Source organism: Mytilus trossulus, chromosome 2, assembly GCF_036588685.1.
Source record: "Mytilus trossulus isolate FHL-02 chromosome 2, PNRI_Mtr1.1.1.hap1, whole genome shotgun sequence".
Taxonomy (NCBI): Eukaryota; Metazoa; Mollusca; class Bivalvia; order Mytilida; family Mytilidae; genus Mytilus; species Mytilus trossulus.
In genome coordinates, this window is record NC_086374.1 from 101,008,115 (window position 1) to 101,027,300 (window position 19,186).

Sequence of the window (19,186 nt, forward strand, 5' to 3'; positions counted from 1 at the left end):
GTAAAGTAGTATCGATAGAGCTACTCGAACAACTAGTGTGATATCGTACTTTCGATAGGGCTACTCGAACAACTATTGTGGTATCGTAGTATCGATAGAGCTACTCGAACAACTTTTGTGATATCGTACTTTGGAAAGGGCTATACTCGAAAAATTACTGTGGTAGTGCAGTATCGGTAGGGCTATTATAACAACCATTGTGCTATCGTAGTATCGATAGAGCTACTCGAACAACTACTGCGCTATAGAAGTATCGATAGGGCTACTCGATCAATTAGTGTGGTATCGTATTATCGATAGGGCTACTCGAACACCTTATGTGGTAGCGTCATATCACAAGAGTTGCTCGAACAACTATTGCAGCATCGTAGTATCGATAAGGCTACTCGGACAACTATTGTGGTATAATAGTATCGATAGGGCTACTCGATCAAATAATGTGGCATCGTAGTATCGATAAGGCTACTCGAACAACTATTGTGGTATAGTAAATCAATAAGTCTATTCGAACAACTATTGGGGTATCGTAGTATCGACAAGGCTTCTTCTATTGTGGTATAGTAGTATCGATAAGGCTACTCGAACAACTATTGTGGTATCGTTCTGTCGAAAGGGCTTCTCGAACAACTCTTTAGAATTTCGTATTAATTTTGAGACGATAAATTTATATAGAGGTTCTGCTTCAGATGCTGCTTCTTAAAAATGGACAGTTCTCAATAGTTAAAAAAAAATGAGAAAAAAAATCCTGTCTATTTTTGTATAGGTTTATTTAACTGTTGTCTTTTGTTGCTGGAAGTCAAGGCATTGAGCAAGCTGAATTGTAAATGTGATGACTTTTATTTCAAGATCAATGGGTTGTGGCAATGACTTGATCAGCAGTCGCCAAACTTACATTTTTAATGAAAGGATATCATCCATATAGCGAAACCTTAATGAAAAGTTCTAGCTTCTTAAAGAAATTAAAAATACTGCATCTTTAGACATGAAACCTACTTAAAGTTAATATCATTTTAATTTTGGTTTATGGCGTAGGTTGGTATAGTACTAGGGTCTACATTCAAATATGCGTAGTTCTTTCCTTCTTTGAAATATTTATGGACAACGCAAGTCAGTAAAGCTAATTTTAGAGAAAAAAAAAATAAAATTTAACCAGCATTATTGTACAGCTTAAGGATGTACACCTCTGAGGAGCCAAAAATTTCTAGAATTAAACTTTTTTTCTTAACCTGATTTTTAGGTTTATAAGACTGTAACAAAACTTTTGGTGAAGAAAAAATCATATGGTGGTGTGCTTCTTTTTTTGCTACGGCCCTTTGAAAATGCCCAATTTTGATGATTTTCTCACTTTTCATCGATTTTTACCTATTTTTGGGCTATTATCGTGAAAAAAATCACAGTTTCACAATAAACTTTTTTTCATACTTTCCATAAAGATGAAGTGGACCAATCTGAATAAATTTAACTTACAAAAACTATAGGTAGGTGTTAATATAAGAAAGTTTTATCATATTTTGATGCTTTTTTGTGTAAAATTTACCATACTGCCAATTTTGTATTTTTATGATTTTTCTCATTTTAAAGAGCAAAATGCATATTAATTCAACTTTTTTGTTATAAATGATTGAAAAAATACATATCTAAGAAATTTAAAAAGACCAAAATGAGATGGGATGTATATTTTTCTTGTAAAATCATTTTTTGTATCCCTCACCCATTTTCTCAAAATTTTGACTAAAAATACTGACTTGAATGGTCGTAAAATTTGAAAACTGGATTATTCAAAAAACATTCATGGTAAATACACAATTTTTTCACAGAGTTATGTTTGATTATAATATTCTTAAAATTCTTTGATATTTTCCACTTCTATCATATGTTTTGGAAATAATTTAAGAACGAGATTTCAACGAGACTGAACGAGACTGAAAAGTCAGAAGAATACATCCTTAAACCATGTGTTTTGTTGTTTTCAGATCAATTGCATTTTGTTTAATCTATCCAAATAAAGAATGATAAAAGGGTACAGCTAACGATCTGTCTATCTATGTTTGGTTCTGATACTAGTAGATAAACTAATACTTTATATTTTAAACAGCCAACACTAAAATAGACCTAGAAATTTCCAGTTTAAGTTCATTTGATGTGTTTTGTAAAATGTATTTCAAGATTTAAAACCATTTCTTTTTATGAAACAACAATTAATATAATAATAAAGTGTCAGAAAATACAGTTATTTAAATTAAGTAAATATTAAGAATGTTTGCAATTAAGGATCTTGGTAATATGAGAAATCGTTGTTTCTGTTGATACCGAAAAAGCATATGATTTTTCATGTAATGTGCATCAAACACTTTTTTTTATTTCAATACAATTTGAAGTATTTTCCTTAATTGAGTTTCAAAAGCTTATAAAATTGCATTACCAGAATTCACGTTGAAAGCGAAGCTCCGTTTACATTTTCCATACCTGTAAATACGTTAAAGACTTAACAATTTTTTACATTGAAAGTGATAAATACAACAATTTATCTTTAAGATGTATACTGACCATGGTCACTTACATATAAGTATCGAGGCATTTTATTCTAATTACCATTGGTATGTTCAAGGTTCACTTAGTGGCTATCGAAATCGACCATCGCAGTCTTTACTGAATCAGACATAATCTGTACAGATGTATCAGACTTCATGTGTATAATTGTCTTAAAAACAAAGAACATATTGAACCAATGAAAACATTTTTTTAATCAAAATCAGATGATTATTTTTTAATGCAATATTCTCATGAACAGGTGAACATATTCCCGTTTGTAATGAATGAATAGATCGCTTGTATATATCCATTAATAGGGGATGGAATTATTTATGACTAATGATACAACATTGAGGAAGTTGCAATATTAGAGACATAAAAATAAGATCAAAATTCAAAATATTCCAAGCGACAGACAACGCCATGGTCAACCGGAAGAAGAAAAAATAGAAAAAAATATTGTTATATAGTATACACATCGACCTTCTACAACTTTTGTTAGAACTTCGTCTCAATACATTTTGGTGGCAGCTAGAGCCCTATCAAAAACTGGCAAAGTAAAAGGAAACAAAATATTTTAGCAAAATAAACCCACTTAACGTAATAAGTACACACCATATAACACTGGAGACTAAGCAACACGAACTCCACAAAAAACTGGGGGTGGTCTCACTTGCTCCAGAAAGGTAAGCAGATCATCCTGATCCATCTTAGACACCCGTTGTGTTGCTCATGTTATTACAAACCCGATAAATAGTCTTATACGGAAGATCACCTCCATGGAAAGGGAACGGGATGGTTACGACATACGGAACATATAAGAACGCCCTTCTATACAGCTATAAAATATCGTTCTACTATCCAACTTTTGTGAACAATCGTTCTACTATCCAGCTATCATCATCACTAATAGACCCAGGTATCATACAAGAACATTCATTATAAGGGTTCTTCCCAAATTTATGTACAAAAATGCGTAACTTAACTTTTTGGAATAATTCCGACGTAGTTTCCTCATAACATTTCTTCATTCACATTTATAGCTAACTTTGCTTATCAAATAATTATTAATTAGTAAAAATTGAATACTAAATAGAACAAATTATAAATAACAGTCAAATAATATAGGCATGTACAAATTTAGGTTAACAACATAATGACTTTTACAATTAAGGATCAATCAATCAAAATATACTAATAAATATTCTAGTGTTTTACTAAAAAGTACAACTGACTTATAAAAAAATCGTCAGCGAGTCTGTAACTACGCCTAAACAATTCGCATTCATTTATGGTCACTTCAAAGTTAACTTCCTAATAATGACAGACGAGATCTTATTGTGCGAAGTTTGACATTGATTTGATTGGTAATATATCATTTTTGTTTTTCTTTTTTGACAAATTACGGCAGACAATTCCGGAAAAATTAGGATTTTCTGCTTTACATTGTTCTTTCATTTCATCAAGCATCTCAGCGATTATGCAAAGTCCACAATGCGATTAAGATATTTGGTAAAAACTAAAACTTTTATCTCAGAACCTTGTCTGACAGTCTCTGATCTTAACAATGCAATGGATGAAATTTGTCACAAGCATAATTCATTTATCAAGATTTTTAGAGCTACCTAATGTCAAAAAAATACATTTATATTTCTTAAAGTTGTCCGATACCTGTTGAAGGTGTTGCAATTAATCAAAATTAATAATTTATCATTAATTAAAATCTTAACAACAGATGGAAGCAGGTATTGATAAAATCAGAATCAGTACAAAACAAGGTTACGCAATAGCTTAACATATGATTTTTAATGACTAAATGATTGATGCACATTTTTAATACTAGTCTCATATTGCATAAAACTGTCATATTTTTTTAAACCTAAACCATAGTCATTTGGTGTCAATAAGGATGTCCTCAACTTGTATCTATAAAGGATCCAATGTCCTCAACTTCGATCGTAAGGATCCAATGAGAATCTTCTACAAACATTGTACTATAATTGAAAAGTTCGTAATATTTCCTTAAGCTATCGAGCTTCTAACCCGAAACCCTTCGAATATCAACACAATCAGCATGTAATACTTTCTGTAAATTTTTCAGATTGAACACTAATAAAACTAGAGGCTCTAAAGAGCCTGTGTCGCTCACCTTGGTCTATGTGCATATTAAACAAAGGACACAAATGGATTCATGACAAAATTGTATTTTGGTGATGGTGATGTGTTTGAAGTTCTTACTTTACTGAACGATTTTGCTTCTTACAATTATATCTATCATGAACTTTGCCCATTAGTAACAGAGAACTATATTTGGTAAAAATTTACATAAATTTACCAAATTAATGAAAATTGTTAAAAATTTACTATAAAGGGCAATAACTCCTTAAGGGGTCAATTGACCATTTAGGCCATGTTGACTTATTTGTAGATCTTACTTTGCTGAACATTATTGCTTTTTACAGTTTATCGCTATCTATAATAGTATTCAAGATAACCAAAAACGGCAAAATTTCTTTAAAAATTACCAATTGGAGGGCAGCAACCCAACAACCAGTTGTCCAATTCATCTGAAAAATTCAGGGCAGATAGATATTGACTTGATTAACAATTTAACTTCTTGTCAGATTTGCTCTAGATGCTTTGGTTTCATAGTTATAAGCAAAAAACTGCATTTTACCCCTATGTTCTATTTTTAGCCGTGGCGGCCATCTTGGTTGAATGGCCAGGTCATCGGACACATTTTTCAAACTAGATACCCCAAAGATGATTGTGGCCTAGTAGTTTCAGTGGAGATTTTGTAAAAGATTACTTAGATTTATGAAAAATGGTTAAAGATTGACTATAAAGGGCAATAACTCCTAAAGGGGTCAACTGACCATTTTGGTCATGTTGACTTATTTGTAGATCTTACTTTGCTGAACATTATTGCTGTTTACAATTTATCTCTATCTATAATAATATTCAAGATAATAACCAAAAACAGCAAAATTTCCTCAAAATTACCAATTCAGGGGCAGCAACCCAACAACCGATTGACCGATTCATCTGAAAATTTCAGGGCAGATAGTTCTTGACCTGATAAACATTTTTATCCCATGTCAGATTTCCTCAAAATGCTTTGGTTTTTGAGTTATAAGCCAAAAACTGCATTTTACCCCTATGTTCTATTTTTAGCGGTGGCGGCCATCTTGGTTGGTTGACCAGGTCACGCCACACATTTTTTAAACTAAATACCCCAAAGATGATTGTGGCCAAGTTTGGATTAATTTGGCCAAGTAGTTTCAGAGGAGAAGATTTTTGTAAAAGATTACTTTAATTTATGAAAAATGGTTAAAAATTGACTATAAAGGGCAATAACTCCTAAACGGGTCAACTGACCATTTTGGTCATGTTGACTTATTTGTAGATCTTACTTTGCTGAACATTATTGCTGTTTACAGTTTATCTCTATCTATAATAATATTCAAGATAATAACCAAAAACAGCAAAATTTCCTCAAAATTACCAATTCAGGGGCAGCAACCCAACAACCGATTGACCGATTCATCTGAAAATTTTAGGGCAGATAGATCTTGACCTGATAAACATTTTTATCCCATGTCAGATTTCCTCAAAATGCTTTGGTTTTTGAGTTATAAGTCAAAAACTGCATTTTACCCCTTTGTTCTATTTTTAGCCGTGGCGGCCATCTTGGTTGGTTGACCAGGTCACGCCACACATTTTTTAAACTAGATACCCCAAAGATGATTGTGGCCAAGTTTGGATTAATTTGGCCAAGTAGTTTCAGAGGAGAAGATTTTTGTAAAAGATTACTTTAATTAACAAAAATGGTTAAAAATTGACTATAAAGGGCAATAACTCCTAAACGGGTCAACTGACCATTTTGGTCATGTTGACTTACTTGTAGATCTTACTTTGCTGAACATTATTGCTGTTTACAGTTTATCTCTAACTATAATAATATTCAAGATAATAACCAAAAACAGCAAAATTTCTTCAAAATTACCAATTCAGGTGCAGCAACCCAACAACCGATTGACCGATTCATCTGAAAATTTTAGGGCAGATAGATCTTGACCTGATAAACATTTTTACCCCCATGTCAGATTTGCTCTAAATGCTTTGGTTTTTGAGTTATAAGCCAAAAACTGCATTTTACCCCTATGTTCTATTTTTAGCCGTGGCGGCCATCTTGGTTGGTTGACCAGGTCACGCCACACATTTTTTAAACTAGATACCCCAAAGATGATTGTGGCCAAGTTTGGATTAATTTGGCCAAGTAGTTTCAGAGGAGAAGATTTTTGTAAAAGATTACTTTAATTAACAAAAATGGTTAAAAATTGACTATAAAGGGCAATAACTCCTAAACGGGTCAACTGACCATTTTGGTCATGTTGACTTACTTGTAGATCTTACTTTGCTGAACATTATTGCTGTTTACAGTTTATCTCTAACTATAATAATATTCAAGATAATAACCAAAAACAGCAAAATTTCTTCAAAATTACCAATTCAGGTGCAGCAACCCAACAACCGATTGACCGATTCATCTGAAAATTTTAGGGCAGATAGATCTTGACCTGATAAACATTTTTACCCCCATGTCAGATTTGCTCTAAATGCTTTGGTTTTTGAGTTATAAGCCAAAAACTGCATTTTACCCCTATGTTCTATTTTTAGCCGTGGCGGCCATCTTGGTTGGTTGACCGGGTCACGCCACACATTTTTTAAACTAGATACCCCAATGATGATTGTGGCCAAGTTTGGTTTGATTTGGCCCAGTAGTTTCAGAGGAGAAGATTTTTGTAAAAGTTAACGACGACGGACGACGACGACGGACGACGACGGACGACGCCGGACGCCGGACGCCAAGTGATGAGAAAAGCTCACTTGGCCCTTCGGGCCAGGTGAGCTAATAAAATGGATTTGTAGTTGATGTCTGGAAAACGGGAACACTTTTATCTTGATCATTTGTGTTTAAGTATGTTCTCAATCCTGCACCTTTTACATAGTTTTTTTTACTAACGCAATTAAATTAGAATGATGATAAAAATACCTAAATTGTTCTAAGCACAACCCCACTATACTGGATAAATGCAAGATACAATAAGCATAGAATCAGGAACCCAGGGACAATCCGGATCAGTGATTTAAAGAATTAACAACCCCTTTATATGTTTAGAACAGAGACAAAATCGAGATGAGTAACAACAAAAAATGTTGATGCATTCACTATGTTATAACACGTCTTGATGCTTAATGTTATCTACACGTGTTTTTTTTTTATCCGAGCTATCTTTTTTCCCGGCGTTTTTCACTTCAATGTGTTACTCATATTGATCCAGTTGTAGTAGGCTAAAGCAATAGTAGAATCGTGATAAAAATAAAACCGAAACGTATGCATGATATAATTGTGTATGATTACTTCTTTTTTCTTCGTTGACCTTCAGAAGACAAATTTTAACGTGGTTCTTGCATTAAGGAACAATATTTCTCCATAACAAAGCTGCAGTGCAGTGTGTCATGATCGCCTGACTATACAAAAGTCACCCTATACAGTTTATTATGTAATAATTTCCAAACATTAACCTTTGAAAGTTATAGATGTTAGGACTGCTTGATTCAATCTTTACATGATAGCTAGTCATTAACAGATAGCTATTCGGCCTTCGTCACTATTTTTACACTTCTAGTGGGATATAAAAAGGTTTACATAAACTCACGTTATGGTTTCGTGCATTTATAGCTATCATGAAACTGGATTTCTGATCGGAATTACCACATGCGAATTCTGAACCGGTTCCGGATATTAAAATACTTGAACGGTTTGATAAGCTCAGAGGGGAGACAACTTTGGTTTTAATTTAACATACAAATTTGTGGCTTTTTGTCAACTGAGTTTAAATTACATAAAGCAATAATTCATTCTGTTAATAACAAGCGTGAATTAAGATAACCTAAAACCCTATAAATCAGATCCGCCTTCGTTCTTACTGTCCTTATTTCTCCTAAATTAATTTTGTTAAAAAAGAAAACAAAAAGATTCAATTAAATGAAGTGTCCAATCGTTATAAATGTGTTTTCACATCTTTATTAGTGAACGACAGAAGGACATAAATTTAAACACGATCGCGTAATCGGTTGATAATAACAGATGCAGCAGAAAGATATTTAGAATCGCGTTTCACGGTTGATATACTCTCAATATGATTCCTTTTTATTTTATATTTGACTTATTGAATTAAAAAACCGTAGTCCAAACAGTCAAACTATAGGTGTATTTTGCGTAATGTCGTTGGGTGGTTGTCTCTCTCTCTCTTCGTCGAAACACCTCGTTTTGGGGATATCTGACAATTTTTTACTCACCTTTTCCTTTTAAAATCGCATTTTTACATGTGTATAATATCGGAAGGATGGTATTCTTAACATGCTTTGTTCATTGTTGAAGGCCGTACGGTGACCTATAATTATTAATGTTTGTGTCATTTTGGTCTTTTGTGGATAGTTGCCTCATTGGCAATCATACCACATCTTCTTTTTTATATTTAATTACGAAACTTCTCCTTCCTATGGGAAATGTCAGTGTTATCATTTATTGTTCTCCGAGCAGTATTCAGATGGAATTTTACATTTTACTGCTTAAATTTGTATACTAACAGCGTATAAAGAAGGTACTCATTTCGTTTTGCAATTTCCTGGGCAAAAGCATAGTTGAAACATTTGAAATGAACACTCTATCCTGATGTGTAACAAATGTGTACCTCTTGTTTATTTATCCTAATTTCATTGTTTTATTATGTTCATATAGGAAATGGTCTTGTATACTATGTTAGATGATATTTAAAAAAAATGTTATTCAACGATGATAATAAGAGCTGTTTTAAATATTTTAAAACGAAAACACCAGAATAGCAGAAATTAACACACTGCTATATGTTGTGTTAAATAAGTATTTATTTAGTTTTTTTTTGTATTCTGGTTTTAGTATGTTGTGCTGTTTTTACCTTCGAAATTGAATGGTTTGCACTTAGAAAAGTATTTTTTTGTGTTCCGTTGTATATAGATACTAAATACAAAGTACATATCGATATGCTGTTGTTCTGGATCTACTATTAGAGTTTTTTAAACCTTAAAAGTCTGATTCCATTTTCACTCGAATTATCTACATACATACATGTAGTTTTCCTGCTTCACGTTAACCCTCCTGTATATATAGATAAGGACGAAAACACCTCCATGATAGGGAAGTTGTTTTATATAAATATAACGCACAATGAATATTTAAAATATGATTTAGACATAAACACTTATTAAAAAAATACACTAAAATAAACTTTACAAAGTGCGTCGAATTACATGTACTAGATACTATTCGTCTCGAATGTGTCTGATGGATCATGTGTTGGACAAAACATCAACGTAATGAGCTCCATGGCTTTGGAATGTTGAACCCAAATTTTCATTTAACCTTTGTACAAAAATGTAAAGTAGAACTTAATGATTTTCTATATTTACACAGTCGTTTAAAACCTGATACATTTCGTCGAACGTGAGGATATGTAAAATTATGTCTTATTTCATTCCTGTTCATCGGTTGCATGTCGAAGTAGGCTAGATACCTTGTAAATCGTAGTTTACATGATACAACGATATACTAAGTACAGACAATTTGTGTTTTTTATCAGTAACTGGGATTTGTAAAGAGAAATCTTGGTAAACAATTGTTAATCATGTGTCTTTCTCCTTTTCTATGTCATTAGTTCAGACAGTTGTTAATTTCTATGTCATTTAGGCTCTAGTGGAGAGATGTCTCATTGGCAATTATACCACATCTTCTTTTCTTTGTCATTTAGGCTCTAGTGGAGAGATGCCTCATTGGCAATTATACCACATCTTCGTATTTTCCTATCTAACTTAAAATTGATTTGTGTTATTTAATGAACTGTCCTCATTCTTTTAAGTATGTTTTTTTTTCAATCTGATATATGTATCAGGAGCCTGCTAATCGAAAATGTCCAAATCAATATCTTACGACATTATAAAGGATGACTCTGCGAACTATCTTACGACATGGCAGGCACATCAAAACTTGTCTAGAATTATCTGACCTTGTACATGCTTGATAATCCCAATTAGGACAAAGATAAGTTGGTGTCCTAAACTAATGACGATTCCTATGACAATCCTATCTTACGACAAGTCCTGGTCCTACAGACTGCTGAGTAACAGTCACCAGTTCCACTGCAAGTACAAACTGGATGGTTTGTTTTAACTGTTACTTTAGCGCTGGTGATTCGTTGGTGATTATTTTATGGAGCTTATTTTCGTAAAAAAAAGAATTTAAAGAATACTGATTATTCTTGATAAGAATTTTGAATGTATCATTTTGTAGACCTCTATTTCCTTGCCAAGTAAATGCTTAAATGGGCGTCACGTCAATAGCTTTCTTTGAAAAAACGCACAGGCTACTTCCGAACGTAATGCTCTTTTCTTAAATTCAATTTCTATCAACATACGAAATTTCGAGATACAAAATGTACTTACATGACTAATAAATGAACAAATACGTATTTTAAAATACATATGAAGGACTGTCACTTGCATAAACTTAATTTAAATTCTTGTATGTTTTATAAAGCCAATCAGGTCTGATCATAAACATAAGTTTGTGTATTCTATTCTTGATATCATCATTTTCATTTTTCACAATACTCTTAAATTTTGCTTGTCATATTCTGGTACGATTGTTAACTCTACACTTGTTATGAATTATAAATAGATAACTATGCAAATTTTGATAAGCTGTAAATCATATTCATTTTAGTGTAAAAGTACATGTTGGGAGGTTTTGTTTTATAATTCTGTACACAAATGTGTTGGAATGAAGTAACATATGTACTGGTGTACACTCATTCTGGTTGAGAGAAAATGGTGCAAGGGCTTATAAGTCCATACTAAGACTGGTAGACTTCTTTCTGGGGCAACTGTTATACTATATGCGGTATGGGCTTTGCTCATTGTTGAAGGCCGTACGGTGACCTATAATTGTTGATGTTTGTGTCATTTTGGTCTTTGTTGGATAGTTGTCTCATTGGCAATCATACCACATCTTCTTTTTTATATTATAGTTTCCATAATTGCAGCCCATATTTACATAGGACATGAACAGTCATACATGTAGAATTTTATAAATGCAAAATGTAGCTTTCAGTCTTGGTTAATGTCGCATGCATAGTGATTGACAAAAAATGTTATCATATATATCTTTTCAAAATATACTCGTTCGAAATGGTAACTTGGGACCGTGACTCACTACTCGGCAGTGAAGCAGAACTAGCAAAGATTGGATGGGGAGTTCAGGCTTTATTACTTATACTTTCTTAGATGTTTTTGTCTGAAATCCTACTCCGTGTAAACTTACGGACAACCACTGGTTACTTTCCTGCAGCTGGTCAAGCAACAATGATGTGCTACGATTTGAAACACCTTGCTGGTTAAATATTGTGATTTAGACGTCTTTTAGATTAGTTGACACTTCTCAATGACAATTATTATCCTACGGTGAGAAAATGAGGCCGTAAATTCTACATAAATGGACTGTAATGTTAATTAGAAGGACATAAAACAATTCACGCGTGGTGAAATATGTGACTCTCGTCTGCTCTTCCCTTTGTCAATGGCGGATCATTGAATATAAGTTATGTTCATTTTAGCGGAATTTTGTGACCCTTTTCATTGGCCGATTACAGTTAAATTGTGGAAGTAGATTGAATTTGTGTCGATCATTATATATAAAATCATTTTTATGAATAATTTAGAATTATTATATATTTATTGAGACCCATAATACTGGTGAAAGCAAAAATTAACAGTCAGTGTCGCATGAAGGGGTGTGGGCGTAGAGGGCGTATGCCAAATCTTGATTGGAAAAAAATATAATTTTGAGAGTAAAATTTGAAGAAAATATAAATAAACAGTTTTCAAACGCCCCCTTTTAAAAATCCTGGATCCTCCCCAGTATATTACAAAACTTAACAGGTGTCTTTATATATATATACAACCTAATATGAAACAATAAAACTTTCAGAACGAACAGTCCGATAAATCCCGAAGGGTTAGATTCCTTGAAATAAATGTTTATGAACGCCACACAGTTAATAATTTTTATACATTTGATTAAAATATTGTGTAGATTCTCTGTCTGATGAAAGCAAGAGTTCACGTTTATATAAAGCGAATTAAACAATGTTTTTTGTTCATTTACAAGTGAAATACAATTTTGATCTAATAAGTCTTTAATTTTTAAGTTCTCATTTTATTTTAAGATCTCTATACTCAGACATATATTATTAATGTCAAATATATATGTTGATGTTCGTACCTGCTATAAGTGTGCACAACAACATAATATAAATCATTTTTTAACAAGGAAATGAGGCATTTGACTTAAGACACAAGTTAATTGGCTTTTAACAACCTATACCTGCTAATTATTAATGATCATTTGAAACACACCTCAAATTTTCACCCAAAAATAGAGAACTTTAGTATCTGAACTAGAGCGATCAACCTTATTGCGTTACGTGTCGCTGTACATTTCAGAAATAGATATAGTTGTGATTATAATCTGGTAAAATAAGGTATATGGTTAATTCATATGTAATAATTCATATTTGTTGAATATTGAGGTCATGTAATTAATCTAAATAACACCTACTAGTACCTTTGATGTTGTGAAATATGACCTTGGCAAAAGAATAATACTTCTAGGCTTTGATATGCTTATCAGTACTACAGACAAAAAACAAGAAATCTATTCTGTTTAACTATAATTAAATAAAACTTGATGTCTGTTGTCTGACTGATATTCTCTCGAAATACCCTATTACACTGGAACTGTAATAAATAAAATTATATTAAATTTATTTTACACGCCATTAATAAAATAGAAATAAGAAATGATTGATTAGGGTGTTGTTTGTTTAATGTCCAGTGGCAAATACTTCATTAATATTCAAGACGAAAAATTAAAAAAAATGTAAAAAAGCGCCTTATTAACTGGAAATAATTCATTCTTCAATAATATGTAAACCATGTGTTATTATACAGAAAGAAAGTGTACCTGCTATTTGTTAATTTAACTTAAAACTAGTGATTATAATTTTTTCAGTATTAGTTCTTAGTTAGATATAGGATAAGGGGTGTGGGTGCCAATGAGACAACTTTCCATCCAAATAACAATTTATAAAAGTAAACCATTATAGGTCAATGTACGTGGCCTTCAACACGGAGCCTTGTGCTTAGTGCTATTTATCATTGTTATATTAATCTAATAAAAAAAAATCACAAATCTTATAGCTTTTGATTCAAGAAATTTGTTCACACTTCTAGTAAGCAAGTTATATTCATTAACTAAATTATTTGATTTTAAACGCCCCCACGAATTATTTATGTAATAAAATAAAATCGTCAGCATATATACGTAGAAAAGTTTTCATGTATAAAGCTTATATATTTTTTTTTTATCTCAAAATAAGAAAATACCAATCGAATTTATTTGTCATTGTAAAGTACATTTAAACTAAAACAAGAAAATGAAATAACCTACCTACAAAACAAGAGGTTAAATAGTGGCTATACATCATAATATAGAATACATGAATGTTTAAGTTGACAAATAATCATACTAAGTGTAATCTTATTTCCCCAAAACTCATAAATTCTAGACAACCAAATGGAATTTTATAACAACTTGTCATTTCACTCATAAGATATCCATAAATGTATATTAGAAAATGGCACGTCTTATGTGAATTCATCAGTTTGGTCCAATGCGTGGAGACATTTCTGTCCAAAGGCAAAACCTACAGAACTCTCCTGTGGTTACGGTTGTCAAATTGACTAGACCTTTTTCTTATTTCTGAGAGTATACTTTGCTGTTTTATCAGGTTTTCTGATGAATTTATTTATATTTAATGTCGTGATATTCGTGATATGAATAAATAAATAAAAGGTCGATACCTAAATGAAAATACCCACCCTTTTTAACCAGTATATATAACGACAAAATGATACAACGACTAAGTTGATGGAACCGCTACCAGAAAGTAAAAATTCCCGCCATTTTATTGAATTACGATTGAACTTGCAAAATGATAGATGTTCCCACCAATTTAATTTATTTACTGCGATATTGCTATCATATGTGGTCAATTATCTCTTCTAAAAATATATTTTATTTACATTTTCAGATGGTGCAGACGCTGACTCAAAAAGGTCACGGACATCTTACACGAGACACCAAACATTAGAATTAGAAAAAGAATTTCACTACAACAAGTACCTCACAAGACGACGAAGAATTGAAATAGCGCATGCGCTTAATCTGACAGAGAGGCAAATAAAAATTTGGTTTCAAAATCGCCGAATGAAATGGAAGAAAGAACATAAACTTTCACATATTGCCAAGAACATGAACTTTTGTAATGCGCTGGAGAAAGCATCGCAACAACGTGACCACGAAATGAAAAGTGCATTGTAGGATATTGTGTAAATTATGTCGCTAGTGGCTCTCCATAGGAGAACATATTTAAGTCAGAAACAGTCCCCGAGTGAATATTGAGAGCTGTAAGTGCTATTTGTAATTGTTATTAAATAGACTGAGAATTGACAAGAAATATTGAACACTGTATAGTGGGACTGTTTATAGCACGTGATATGGACAAACCAAGGCAAAGCATGATTCTACTATCATTTTATCATTTGAAATCCATTGATATTATACGAGAACACCAAGGTTGTACGGGTACTACTAATCAGTAAAGACTGCATTTATAAAATGGTCCAGTCAAATAGACCACTTGTAAATAACAAGTGATACTAATTAAAGAAATGGTACCTTTTATACACAGTTACTAAATCATATAAGAATGATTGGCAAAAACAGTTTTCTCGCACCTGAAGTTTTCCAAATAGTTGCCCATTTAATTTATTCTTGGAAAACGACCGCAAATATCTAATTCACATAGAGAGAAACAATAAATATAAATTTGTAAAAATAAATATGTACCATTTAGGAACAAAGCTGTATTTATAATATTAAAAAACTTTAATACCAGGATAAATATTTTCAAAGATAATAAGTTTGAAAATATTCTTCATAGTTCCTTTTCCATTCGTCTTCATGCCATTACATTATATCAAATATCTAGGTAGTAAGCTACAGCCTCGGTTCCAAATCAGGGTAAACAAACATTTTGATGAATAAGAATATGTTGTTATATGTAATAGAATGTTATTTTTGTGTATGATTGGTGATGTTTCTCCATATGTCACATTAGATCCGGTATATGATATCAGCAATTATTATATATATTTTAGTTTTACTACAAATCGATTGTCATTTTTAACATGAATTATCTTCCTTCAATTGTTCAATAATTTACATAAATTATCTCCCTTCAATTGGTCAATATTAAATATAAATCATCTCCCTTCAATGGTTCAATATTTTATTTAAAGGCGAATTGAAGTTTTTTTTCAAAATTCTTGATTATATGTATTTGGCATGTGTCCTTATCTCTGAATATTACTTTTGCTTTCACGTAAAATATGAATCAATGTCTGTAATTTGTCAGATAACTGCAGCATTGCATGCACATGAATGTTCTGGAAGCACATGTCAAAAAAGCATTGGATATCACTCTTACGTATCCTTTTTTATTCCACAAGTACTTAGTATGTAAAAATGAATGTCACAGTGATCCAGCCTTTTACAAATACTCCTATGTTATAACACCTTTTATTATTTAATATAAAAGATGGAAACGGCATTTCTGGTCCAAATGTGACGAGAGTTTGGACAGATTTTTTGGAAAATTTGAATTACTAGTATTGTAAAATTATGAATACTCAAAAACATGAATTTTGTTCATTTTAATTATTTTTCCGCTATAAAATCAACATTGTATCTTATTTGTCCTTTGAAATATGGTTTTGGTGTTATTGTAAAGCTTTAAAATCTAAATTTACCGAGGTTCTAAAATTGTTTTGCTGTGCATTATAATGTTGCAAATACTCAACAATCAGTTTAAGAGTATAGTAAAATACTCTTTATAATTGTAGTATACTATATATTATTTTCTTCGCAGTGCGCAAGGAAATATACCCTAAAGACCAGAATTTTATGTAAAAAGAGACACGTTTTTGTGTAATTTATGTTTATTTGTTTGTTTGTTTATTTTGTTTTTGACAGTCAATTGTCTACGATGATAGATTAATGTTATATTTTACTTTTTAAACCATTAACTGCCAATGACTACTTCAAATAAAAAAAATGAATTGTAATTCTTCTCTATCATTTGCTTTGCCAAATAGAAAGTTAATCAGCTGTAGTTACATTTATTCTGCTTATTGCTGCCAGAACTGTGATCTTGAACCAACCCGATGAAGGTAATTAAAAAACAACTGTCGTGAGCATTGAAATTTATTTCAAAGAAAACAACACAAATAAGACAACGAGGGATCAAAATAAACCAAACCACACAAACAAATAACACACAAAAATAGGACGAACACATACAAGCAGCAAGGATAATACATACCGTAATATTGTTATCTACAAAAACACATGGAATAAGGAATAAACTTTATGGGTACTTAACATACTCCTACTGTTAGCTATACAACCAGGTTTAATTCACAATTTTCCACATAAGAAAATGCCTGTACACGGTCAGTAATATGTCAGTTGTGATCCATTCGTTTGATGTGTTTGAATTTTTGATTTTGCCATTTCTTTTAGGAACTTTCTTCAAGATTTTTCCTCGAAGTTATGTGTTTTTGTTATTTTACTTTTTGATAGATGAGCCACGAATGTCAGGATAGTTCACAATGGCCTATGAGTCCGTGCTATCGCACTGTCTACAACAAATCTAGGTTTTGTATATACCATTTTATATGTGATAGCGCAAAAAAAATTTGCAATTTCCCAAATCTTGAAATAAATTGTTGTTTATAGTATTTTTAACATTCAGGCTAAATGTTGATTTGGTATAGATGTTAGAATAGTCGGTAGTGTGGGTTGATGTTAATAAGAATTTGCGTGATTTATTTCAAATGAAAACTTACAAAGTTCAAATTTCACCAATATTATTCATTCAAAATTTCAAATTCTTTTAATTTTGTAAAATAGTATGTCAACTATTTCATATTAGAATTCAGGAGAATTTACTCAGTTACAATTTAACGACCAATTAGGCAATTTAATTTCTGAATGGACAATGGTTAGTCTTAAGGTATCATCACGCAATTTTAAACTCCACCATTTGACTGTGACAAAATTGTAACACTTTTCTTGCAGGTGAAAGGACCTTGTTAATTCTTTATTGCATGACATTTAGCTTTGATACATATTAATTATATGTTACTTATTGTGCTTTTTGGTCTGGCATTTGACACAGAGTCAGTCGTGACATGGCCGAGGTCATGCATCCCGATGCTCTGTGTAATGAAGTAGGGAGCCTTCCGGATGTCACCTATTTCATAACTTCGGTCATAATGTAAAATTATTATATAGCACGCTCGTGTCATAGAAAATTGACATAGGACACAGGAGTACACTTTTTTTTTTGGCAAAACAAACACATTTTTATCAGTTCTTGTGCTCTGCAGGTGGACTTGTTGTTCAAAATGTTGTTTCCATAGGATGCAAAACTTTTCATTGTCAAATACAAAATGTGCTTGTGGGGTCAATGGTATATGTGTCATGGAAAGACACCGACCATTCATCGTTTGAATGGTCACTGGCATTTTTTATAATGAGTTGTGCATTTTTAAATTTCTTAAACAATATTGTCGTTTGAGAAAGAGAACAATTTTATTTATTTCCTTTGAAATCAAGGGAATTACTTCTAATTTTAGTTTGAAACAAAACATTTTTGTTCGTGTATGTTAATGGAAAACAAATACATACACAGAATAAAAATGGAAATTGGGAGTGTGTCAAAGAGACAAAAATCCATCCTAGAGTACCAAAAAAAAAACCAAGGCCACGAATGGATTTTCACTACAGGGAGAAAATTCTGCATCATATAAACATATTGCAGAATTTGTTGAATATATGACCTAAGTCTTGTTATAATTTCTACGAAGATCTCATAGTTTTAGCTGTTACAAAATCACTTTCGGAGAGGTTCTTTTAAGACTTATTTTTAAAATCTTTAAAATAGTGTTTGTGGAAAATAAAATCCTTTAAAATTGGAAAAAAGAAGGCTTTAATACCAAGAGCTTGAATTAAGTGGTTGACCCTTCGTACTTTTCGTTGTGGCAGGGTAAAGAAATAGAACGTATGAAGCCGGGAGCCTGTACATTGCAATTTAGTAGTTGTCGTTTGTTGCAGTAAATCATATTTGTATTTCCTTTGTTGGTTTTTGTAAATAAATCATGACGTTTTTTCCATTGATTTTTTTTTACATTTTTCTTTTATCTCGAGGCCTTTTGTGGTTTGCTATATGTGGTCTTGATGTTGTAGTACGATGACCTATAGTTGCTACATCTATAGCTTTTGGTCTGAAGTGGATAGTCGTCTCATTGGAAATCATACTATATCTTCTAATTTTACTCTTATTCTTACATCTATTTTACGAACAGTAAT

At 31.9% G+C, this 19,186-nt stretch overlaps 1 protein-coding gene across 3 annotated transcripts in view; it reads left to right on the top strand.

Moving 5' to 3' along the window:
• The window catches only part of LOC134708545 (homeobox protein Hox-B5-like), a 68,893-nt gene extending 52,025 nt beyond the window's left edge, over window positions 1–16,868 (top strand). For all 3 annotated transcript variants that reach the window (XM_063569178.1, XM_063569177.1, XM_063569176.1), the window contains exon 3: window positions 14,784–16,868. In XM_063569178.1, coding sequence (XP_063425248.1) covers window positions 14,784–15,073 — 290 coding nt within the window. In that variant the 3' untranslated portion in view covers window positions 15,074–16,868. The remainder of the gene's footprint in view (window positions 1–14,783) is intronic.
• The last annotated feature ends 2,318 nt before the right edge of the window (window positions 16,869–19,186 follow it).